General features: G+C 38.3%; 2 protein-coding genes across 6 annotated transcripts; one reads left to right on the forward strand and one right to left on the reverse strand.

The window, feature by feature from the left end:
• Positions 1 to 289: 289 nt before the first annotated feature.
• On the forward strand, positions 290 to 7,028 carry LOC110429000 (ubiquitin carboxyl-terminal hydrolase 9-like). Of its 3 annotated transcripts, none has more exons than XM_021444925.1 (14): positions 290 to 583; positions 683 to 852; positions 1,037 to 1,297; positions 1,702 to 1,846; positions 2,084 to 2,143; positions 2,276 to 2,371; positions 2,455 to 2,850; positions 2,974 to 3,114; positions 3,664 to 3,834; positions 4,168 to 4,425; positions 4,520 to 4,668; positions 5,259 to 5,795; positions 5,902 to 6,172; positions 6,321 to 7,028. In XM_021444925.1, the coding sequence occupies exons 1-14, from the start codon at positions 290 to 292 to the stop codon at positions 6,483 to 6,485; spliced, it is 3,114 nt and encodes a 1,037-aa protein (XP_021300600.1). In that variant the 3' UTR covers positions 6,486 to 7,028. The 3 variants fall into 3 exon arrangements, with proteins under 3 accessions (XP_021300600.1, XP_021300602.1, XP_021300601.1); XM_021444927.2 differs by having other exon boundaries at positions 442 to 583; positions 688 to 852; XM_021444926.2 differs by having other exon boundaries at positions 447 to 587.
• Positions 7,029 to 7,280: 252 nt separating this feature from the next.
• On the reverse strand, positions 7,281 to 9,886 carry LOC110429001 (Glycosyl hydrolase superfamily protein). Of its 3 annotated transcripts, XR_002446541.2 has the most exons (4): positions 9,297 to 9,886; positions 8,093 to 9,198; positions 7,725 to 7,908; positions 7,281 to 7,432 (listed from the first exon to the last, which is right to left on the reverse strand). XR_002446541.2 is itself a non-coding variant. In XM_021444928.2 (3 exons), the coding sequence occupies exons 1-3, from the start codon at positions 9,346 to 9,348 to the stop codon at positions 7,837 to 7,839; spliced, it is 1,230 nt and encodes a 409-aa protein (XP_021300603.1). In that variant the 5' UTR covers positions 9,349 to 9,886; the 3' UTR covers positions 7,281 to 7,836. The 3 variants fall into 3 exon arrangements, 2 of the variants coding, with proteins under 2 accessions (XP_021300603.1, XP_021300604.1); XM_021444928.2 differs by having other exon boundaries at positions 7,281 to 7,908; XM_021444929.2 differs by having other exon boundaries at positions 7,281 to 7,905; positions 9,297 to 9,884.
• Positions 9,887 to 10,182: the final 296 nt, after the last annotated feature.

Below are 10,182 nucleotides of genomic sequence, written 5' to 3' on the forward strand. Positions count from 1 at the left end.
TTAAATCACTCACATTCCACGAGATGGATTACGTAAAAATAAATGAGTCATCAAATTGTTAAGAGGAGAAATCAAAATTTAATGTTAATTTAAACGCATTCTTTTTCCTCACGAAATTGCTGCAAGGTTAAAAAAAAAAAGAAAAGAAATCTTTGCAATAAAACCGGTGTTTAAGGTACGAGCGGTCATTGGCATGTTCCGATTGAAAAAGAAAAACGAGGGAAAAAGGAGGTTAAAAACAGTAAATAGAGAAAAGAAAAGAAATATATATAATAATTCAAATTTAAGTATGATTCGGGTTATTTGTCGTTGTATCGTGGAGGCCTATAAAAGGGTGCGTGACTTAAAGTTGAGAAAAGACAAGATCGTTGAAAAGACGGTAAGTTTAAGTTGCCTTCTCCAATTTACTCCAATCCCAAACCCCTCTCTCCCTCCCTTCCGCCCCGACCTGTTTAGGGTTCCCTCGAATATTCCATCTTCCCCTTTTCTTTCTTTTTTATTTTTTTTTTCAAATTGTCTCTCCCAATTTCGGTACATTCTCTCGTCGACGAACAAGCTATTGTCTGCTCTGATTCTGATCTCTGTAGGTGATTCAAATCTGTTTGATTTCTGGATTGGAGTTTTGATGAATCTTTTCTTCTTTCTGGTTTTTGAAAGAATTTGTGTTTGGTTGATTGTGTAGGGTAGTGATTCATCGATCATGACGATTCCGGACTCGGGATTCATGATGGAGAACGGGGCGAGTTGCTTGCCGTGCACGCCCGAGGAAGAAAAAAAGATCGTTAATGATTTAAGAAACGAATCCGAGCGTAATTTGAAAGAAGGCAACTTGTATTTTGTTATTTCCAGCAGGTTTGTTTGAAATGAATTTTAACTTTTATTTTTTCTGGTTGTTTGGAGAATGGGCAAGGAATATGCATTTGATTTTTGAATATGCAAATTCTATGCCAATATTCAATTAAAACTAAACTTAATTTCCTAATCTTAACTTAGGATTTCTAATTTACTGTATAATTTGGGGTTTTTTTTTGGTCAGGTGGTTTCGGATGTGGGAGAGGTATGTTGGGATAGACGCTGATGACAATTTGATTGGGAACCAATCTTCTGATTCTCGGCAATGGAATGGGGCTTCTTCCGTGGTCGCAGAAAGGCCCGGTCCTATCGATAACTCTGATATTGTTCAAAATGGAAGTGATTGTGATTGCAAGGAAAATGAGATACAGCTGCGGAGACTGTTGATGGAAGGGCAGGATTATGTTTTGGTACCACAAGGAGTTTGGGAAAAACTTCATGAATGGTAATGCTTCACTTCTGGCTATTTTTTTCTTTCATATCTAGAATGTATATGGTCCATGCTTTGGTCAGTCGATAGTTTATTGAGTTAGTTATCAAACTACTTGAATGAAGGGCTCTGAAAGAGTTATAAGCCTCTTTTGGTAGTCATCAATTTTAGGTTATTTAATGTTAATCGTGAGATTTTGTGGGTTATGTCAATAAAAAGGATAAACATACAAATAAATGTGCTGAGACATTTTCTGCCACCAGGGTCAATTAATAATTCCTCCCTGGTTAAAGCAGTGTACACGAGTGACTTGATTATATGTTGTACACTTGAATGTATCTGTCTTTGCTGTACTTATTTAATAAGATATCTGGTAAAATTTGTTACCTTTTTTAATATATCATTCTATTTCTTTTTAGGTATAAAGGAGGGCCAGCATTGCCAAGAAAGATGATTTTGCAGGGTGTTTATCACAGAAAGTTTGATGTAGAGGTTTACCCACTTTGTCTTAAGTTGATAGATTCCAGGGATGAAAGTCAGTCAATTTTATGGATAAGCAGAAAGGTACGGCTTCTAGTATTGATGTCAGTTCATTGTAAGTTTTGAAATCTATGAAGAAACTGGAAATCATTCCAATTTAAACCAATTGCTAAATGTTTTTGGAATTGCTTTTTGGTTTCTGAAGTATTATTTTCAGGTCTTTAGTGTCCTTGAAAAATATGCACTTTTGTTGCATAGACCATGCAGGATCTAACTCCTCCTTTTCCTCACTTCTATTCTTTGGTTGGATGGCATGTTTAGGCTTCTGTAGCTGTGCTTTTCCAAAAGGTCTGTGCACTTAGAGGCATAGAGCAGGACAAGGCGAGCATCTCTCTTTTGTTCTTTTTTTTTTCCCCATTAAGCATGTATCCTTTAATAGACTAATCTTAGATGAAAATTTGTTTGCTTTAAGTCAACTTCAATTACTTGTTTTGGTTCATTATATATTGCTAGGCTCGCATTTGGGATTATTTCAACAAGCGAAAGCATGGACAGTTGATTGTTTCAAACAAAAGCGTGGAGGAATCAAACTTGCAAATGGATCAAGATGCGAGTATCTTTTTGTTTTGCCCTTCTCTGTTTCGACTTCTAATTGGTTTTGATTCATCTGCATGTTTGATTGAACTTTACAGATTCTTCTGGAGCAAGTTGATGGAAATCATTCTTCAAGATTTGGGATGGATTCTACAGGAAATGAACTAGCTTTGGTTTCCTTGGAACCTTCAAGATCATCCTTGACAATTGCTGGGGGGCCAACCATGTCCAATGGTCACTCCTCAGGTTACAGATCGAATTTGTATCCAGGAAGTTCCTTAAGCTCTGGGTCAAATGATATAGATGATGGTTTCGATGCCTATAACTCTGTTAGAAAAGGAGAGAAGGGAGGTTTGGCTGGATTACAGAACCTAGGAAATACTTGTTTTATGAATAGTGCTCTTCAATGTTTAGTGCACACGCCTCCTCTTGTTGAGTATTTCTTGAAAGATTACAGTGATGAGATCAACACAGAAAATCCTTTGGGAATGCATGTAATCTTTGGTGCTATCTACAATTTTGTTTTTGTAGTTTAATGTGAATTGTTCATTTGAACAGTTTTGACACCTCGTTTTGAGCACTTCGTAAAATCTCCAACTTAAGTTGTACTTGTGCAGGGGGAGCTTGCACTTGCATTTGGTGAGTTGTTACGAAAATCATGGTCCTCAGGTAGAATTGCAATTGCTCCACGTGCATTTAAGGGAAAACTTGCTCGGTTTGCACCCCAGTTTAGTGGTTATAACCAGCATGATTCTCAAGTAAGTGCTGTCTGATGTATAGATACTCTATTCTTCTGCGAAGTTGGCAATTGGGTAACTTGTATAAATTAGTGGTCATTATGTTATTAGAGTATGTTTACCTCAACAATACTAAGCTGGAAAGAAAGTGATGAGCATTAAACATTTGAAAAATAACAAATAGGATTCATAGTTTGACTTACAATTGCAATTTTAATACTTCTAAACTAATCCTAATATGGCATGCTCAGTTAGTGAATGTATGATCGATTAGCAAAATGCTCTATGGTCTCAAAATTCTGGGGAAGATGCTGTATGGATGGGGAGAGATATTTTAGTCTTCACCACTCTTATAATGGTCTAGTATATGTATGTTTGAAGGATCCTAAGCTTTAATCTTTGACCTATAACTTTGGTTTCCAAGGCTTAGTATGGACCTTTTGCATATTACAACTTAAGAATGACTTAGAATGTTGTTTTTATGGTATCTAGAGGTATAACTATTTAGGGGTACATCTAATATTTTAATTTTCTTTATGCTTAATCTAATGATGGAGCATCTTTTCTTAGGAACTTTTGGCTTTCTTACTGGATGGGCTGCATGAAGACTTGAATAGGGTCAAACAAAAACCTTATATTGAAATGAAGGATTCTGATGGTCGTCCTGATGAGGAAGTTGCAGCTGAATGTTGGAGAAATCACAAGGCCCGGAATGACTCAGTGATTGTGGATGTTTGCCAAGTGAGAAATTTTCTTATGCTGCCTGCATGTTTTGATTTGGAGCTGCTATGATAGTCCTCCTTAAAATTATTTTGAAAATGCAGACTGGTATCAGGGTTTTTATTACACGGCAAATACAATTACTCATCTAAGATTTGGGCATTTCTTGCAGACTATAGGGGCCTAGTGCCTTTGAGGTTCCATGTTTAATTTGTCCCATGCTTATGTCATTGTTTTCGTTCATCTTACATGTCAATAATACACAACTTCAAGTTTCTGACCATGGAAATGTAGGCTAAGTTTCCCCATCTTACTAACAATTGGTATATTGTTTATAATGCTTTTGCCTTTCAGGGTCAATATAAGTCAACGCTGGTTTGCCCAGTTTGCAGCAAAATTTCAATTACTTTTGACCCGTTCATGTATCTATCATTGCCACTACCTTCGACTATCACTAGGACAATGACAGTGACAGTGTTTTCTGGTGATGGAAATGGTCTCCCAATGCCATATACTGTCTCTGTGCTGAAAAACGGTTTCTGCAAAGATCTCCTTTTGGCATTAGGTACTGCATGTTGCTTGAAGAGTGATGAGAACCTTCTGCTTGCAGAGGTAAACATGTCGTGAATTGATTCTTAATTTTAATTTTAGCTGTTTCAGTTATAGGTTACTATGATTGGCTGAAGTATTAGATTTTCTATATCAGGTCTATGAAAACAAGATATATCGATATTTGGATACACCTTTGGAGCCATTGATTTCAATAAAGGATGATGAACATATTGTGGCCTTCCGATTTCAAAAAAAAGGGATGGGGAAAGCTAAGCTAGTAATTTTTCATCGATGGCAGGAAAAGTAAGTTTACTTCCTTTGTCTCTCTAGCTATTGGAATTTTTCCCTAGCAAATTATATTGTTTTCCTCTGATTTACTATCTGCATATGCTTGGATATTTTTTAAAATTAAGGTTTCATAGTTTCTATCTATTATTGCAATTGTTTTGTGATTATTGATATTATTATTATTTTAAATAGCAGCCTCTTTGTCTGCACAGTTCGTCCATTCACTGTGCACACCTTGTGGCATGAATTTGGTTAGAAAAATCTGCAGAAGAGTTTGTTATTTTTGCAGCACTTTTCAGTTTTGATTTATGTCATAACTGTGTGTAGGTGTACTAGGAAGTGAATAATGGACTTCTTTGGCTTCTCATCTTTTGCTTAAGTTTTTGGAGGGAGGAAGAAAGTAATCACACATTAATAAGCTTAGAGAGGGAGAGCAAGGGATGGAAGGAGGGAAAGAGGGGGGAGAGGGATATTTCTTCTTATATTTTGGCTTAAGGTTTTTTGAGGGAGGGAGAAAGTCGCATATGAATTTGTTGAATATAAGCTGTCTTCTTCTTCTTTGCTTCTTTGGTTAAGATTTTGAACCAATTTATTGGGCTTTCCAGATCCACTTCAGATTATCTTAAGAGTGGCACAGAGCTTTTTGGAACTCCACTGGTTACTTATTTGGGGGAAGACCAACCAAGTGGCGCTGATATTGAAACTGCTGTTTCTAAAGTACTGTCACCTTTCAAAAGAATGTATTCTTCAGCTAAGGCTCATATTGGCAAGGAAAATGGCTTTCTCTCAGATGGTCTTGATGAACAATGCAGTGGTTCTGATGGTCAGCCAGTTGAAAACGGAGAACTTGAGGGTACATCGAGCATGGATTTATCGCACCTGCTCCTCTTGATTGATGACAGGGTTATGAACTTCAAGGCTTTTAAGAGGGATACACTCTTTGAATCTGGGCAAATCATAAGGGTTGTGCTAGATTGGACCAAAAAAGAACAGGAGTTATATGATGCTGGCTACTTGAAGGACATCCCAGAGGTTCATAAAGCAGGGTTTACAGCAAAAAAGACCCGTCAGGAAGCCATCTCTCTATCTTCATGTTTGGATGCTTTCTTGATGGAAGAACCTCTAGGGCCTGATGACATGTGGTAAGTGCTTAAAACATGTTTTAATTGGATTTCAAATGATAAGGTTGTGGATTCTCACTTTACTGTAAGCAGTATTGATGCTTTATGTCTTAAATTATTAATGCAGGTATTGTCCTCGTTGCAAGGAACATAGGCAAGCTATAAAGAAGCTAGACTTGTGGATGTTACCAGAGATTATTGTTTTTCACTTAAAACGCTTCACTTATGGCAGATACCTAAAGAACAAGATTGACACTTTTGTGAATTTCCCAATTCACAATCTTGATTTGAGCAAATATGTCATGAACAAAGATGGGCAGACTTATGTATATGAGCTATATGCTATCAGCAACCATTATGGTGGTCTAGGCGGTGGCCATTACACAGCATATGCTAAGGTAAAGTTGTAATCCGGCTGAGTAGTGTTTTGCTTATTTGAATTTATGATGCAAGTCTATTCCAGTAGCCATCTCTCACGGATATTACTTATGCACCTTACCTGTAATTTGGATATCTAACATGCTTTTTTGTTTTCCACATTTGCAGTTGATTGATGAGAATAGATGGTATCATTTTGATGATAGCCATGTTTCTCCAGTCAACGAATCGGACATCAAGACCTCAGCTGCTTATCTGTTGTTCTATAAGAGAGTTAGAAGTGAACCCAAGGTGGAGGCAGGAGAGGCATCACACAGTCATTCCAGCTCTTGAGGCCCCGATCGAGTGCATTTTACGATACTATTGCTTCTGGAGCTGCCTCCATTTGAGGTTAGTCTGGGCTCATCTCACAGTTACTGTTGTACTATGTGATGAACTGATGAATTTACTTGGCTGAGAAAGCCGTTGGGAGCCCACATGTTATAGAAGATAGGGGACCCTAGCACTGGCGTGGACATAACCAACTCACAGTGAAAGGGTGACACAACTCCAAGGTGGGGCAAATATTAGTTCAATTATTTATTAAAATTTTTTGAAAGAAATTTTGGTCAGAGTACTAGGTCTGCTTATAGTTATAGGTGCTTAATTTGTATTATGAGCAATGCGGTAGTAGCCAATCTGTTATATTACCTTTTTACAGAAGCATCTGTCACCTGACTCAGCGATTAAATTGGAAGATGATTTAATCTCTACCAAGTCATTTGACATTATTAATGTTTGGCAATGGATGTAAATGTTTTAAGATATTAGAGCAATGACATTGTTAATCCTCTCTTTGCTTTTCATTACATGAAAGGTCTTTTTTCTGTCTGGGAATTTGTCTTGTAAGGCAGAAAAGAACAAGTTATCTGGAATCTTATTCTTAGCGAACCTTTAAACTACCATCAATCATTCCTCTTACCAACTTTGAAACGAATCTTCAATAACATAATATAAAGATAAAATAATAGTATTTATTAGTAAAACAAGGACCCAACTCACTTTAAGATTGTTCATTTTTCCTTCTCTTTTCTTATGCTGAACAGGGACGGGGATCAGGTTGTTGGTTTGAGATGAATGCTGAATAGATATACCAACAAAAATTTCATAATTGTTCACTACAACAAGAAGGGAGATAAGAAAAAACAATAATGTAGCAAATTAATAATCATCATATGAACTTAGTCTAAGCTGCGGTCCCCTCTCTCTACCAAACTCTCTCAATCAACGAACCTAACACCCTGCAAGAATAAAAACACCAAAAAGTGAAAAGTTTCACACTTGAGTGCCAACTAAAAAGATCAAAAGCAACCCAAATGATGTTCAATTTCCCAGTCAGACCTTACGCCACCACCCACCGTTGCCTTTACCAACCCTAAATTAAAAAGTTGACAGAGTAGGGCTCGTTGGATATCTATTTACATGCCCTTCCTTTGTGTTTTTTTTGGGTGGGTTGGCAGTCGAGGTAAAGTTGATGGTGTAGGTGTTCCCTCTGCCACAATGTTAGCGTACAAGCAAAGAAACAGAATTTACCTTTCCCTAACAACAAAGCTGCCCCTTATTTCCCTCTCCATTGCCAAATTTTTTTAAAAGAAAGGAAAATTTTTCTCTAAATCTTTGATAAAAATGAGCTTTGAATTCGTCTCTACACCAACGTTTTAATCAATAAGAATGACGCCAGCAGCAGTACATGCCCGATGAAATGATATCTTTCCTGCTATCAACCAAAAATTGAAAAACGTAAATGTCAACGTTACGGAGTTTGTCATTATCAGTGGCAAACAGAACTAAACGAATGGTGTGAGCCTTAAATCTTATCAAGATAACGGAATATCCGCAATGAAAAGAGGAAATTAACCGTTAGAAACGTGAAAAGCTCCCAGCTTTTACCAAAACCTTACCGTTGCGGAAGAAATAGACAAATAGCCCGTGGAAGAACTGGTCGGAGAAGACGGTTGCGTCACGGCATTCCCACTGCTTCCACCGGCGGTTGTATTACTCCCAACGACGTCGTTCGTACTAATCCCGAGAGGATACGCCGGCGTTCCATCGGGCTTAAACAACCCATAATTCCTCTCTGAAGTGGGACCTGGCTTCATGTTCTCATTAAACAAGGCAAAAACATAAATATTAAGATCCGAATTCGGCCTCATCGGGGTCCCTGTTTTCTTCGACATCAATTTAATCAAATTCCCATTATATTTCTTGGCATTATCGGGTGTGGCTCCAGCCTCATCTTCATCTCCCTTTGAAGGCCACCCAGTTTCCGATATATGAACGCCCAGCTTCTTGTAACCTAACGAAGCTAAAGCAGAATAAACGGCGTCGATTTGAGCGTATAACATGTTGTCGTAATGTAAATTCGTCGCTAGATCGATGACTCCTTGGTTAGGCTGAAAAAGAACAAAATCTAACGAAACTTGCTTGGGGTTTCCCTTATAAGCAAAGTACGGATACGCATTAATCAAAAAAGGAGACCCAGTTTTTTGATGAAAACTCAAAGTTTCGCTTAAACAATCCATCAGATCTTCACGGAACGCTCCAGCTGAAGGCGGATAAGAGGTTTCGAGAATGGCCAAGGAATGTGCGGTCGTGACAGTTACTTGTTTGTCGAGTCCGAGGTTAACCAGCGCAGTGTGAACGCTTTGCATTGCCGGGAGGAGGTTGTCTGAGAGAGTAGTGTCGTTGAAAGTGAGAACCTCGTTTCCGACAAAGATGCATGTGATTTTTGTAGCGGGTAAGTGGACTTGAACGTTTTGCTTGACCCAAGCTTGAGCTTTGGCCGGATCTCGCATCTTGTCCAAGTACTCGTTGCCTAAACCAACGATGAATTCGACGCCGGTGTTTGCGAATGCGCTAAGGACTCTTGGATCTGCATCGTAGAGTTTCACTTTGGTGGCTCCAATTGATTTTACTAGTGGCACTACGCCTTCTGGGGATGGAAGATTGTTGGCTATTTGTCCATAGTTGATCCCAATTGAATTAACCATAACTGGAAACAAATAAGCTGCAATAACCAAAAAAGAAATGCAAACAAAAAATAGCAAATTAATGCATTATAATTCAATTCAAGTAAATAAAATTAGAGTGTGAGTTACCCAGTACCTGAAATTGAAAGAATAATAGAAGCATAGCAGAAGAACCTAGGGAACCCCATGAGAACAGAGCAGCAGGTAAAGTGAGTGAGCGAGTGAGTGAGTGTGTAGGGGCAAAATGGATTTTAAGTATCTTTGGTTTTTAAAGGTAAAAGCCGTCAATGGACACGCAAATTGAGACGCCAAAAGCGTTAAGCAAGACAACCAAACAAGAAATTCTTCAAGATTTTTCAGTCACTTTCTTACAAGCTTCGAGTGACAACTGTAATGAGCTAATGCGAGAGTTGATAAGAGTAGTAGAGCAATGAGTGAGCGGAGTGTTCTTCCTTTCTCACTCACGCACACAGCTGTGCCATGTCGACACGCAAGCCTCGAAAGCAATGGGAGCTTAGCTTGGCAAACGAAGAAAAGTAGAAATAAAAAGGGTTACACGTAACGACTTCCCTCTCTGTTTGGGTCTAGTTGTCAGAGTCTGCGCCGGGCTTGAATAGCTTGACGTTCATATATAGGGGGCCAGAGTCTTAGAGGCGGCGATTGTAGAGTGTTGATCAAGACTTTCACGATAGGGATTAGCTAATGATTCGTAATCAAAAGGGATAGATTATTTATGAACAGACGATGAATGCTTACTGAATGTTTATATATTATGATTGTGTTGTTGTATTTTTGGTGGGGCCCAAGGTTTGCTTCTCCGACAATCTTCACATGGGTCACCATTCACTTTTCTTTAGACCTTATTAACAAGTTCTTTTACTTAATTCGATTATATTACGATATTAGTGTCATAGTATTTAATTCAGTGCTCTACGCTTTCAGCGTGATAATAGGGAGACGACAGAGAACCAGCATCAGATACGTGGCATCCATGCAAAGCAAAGTGATTGGGTGTCGCTTTC

This window comes from Theobroma umbraticum, unplaced genomic scaffold (genome assembly GCF_002168275.2).
Source record: "Theobroma umbraticum cultivar Fairchild unplaced genomic scaffold, ASM216827v3 scaffold_30.0, whole genome shotgun sequence".
In the NCBI taxonomy this organism is placed as follows: domain Eukaryota; kingdom Viridiplantae; phylum Streptophyta; class Magnoliopsida; order Malvales; family Malvaceae; genus Theobroma; species Theobroma umbraticum.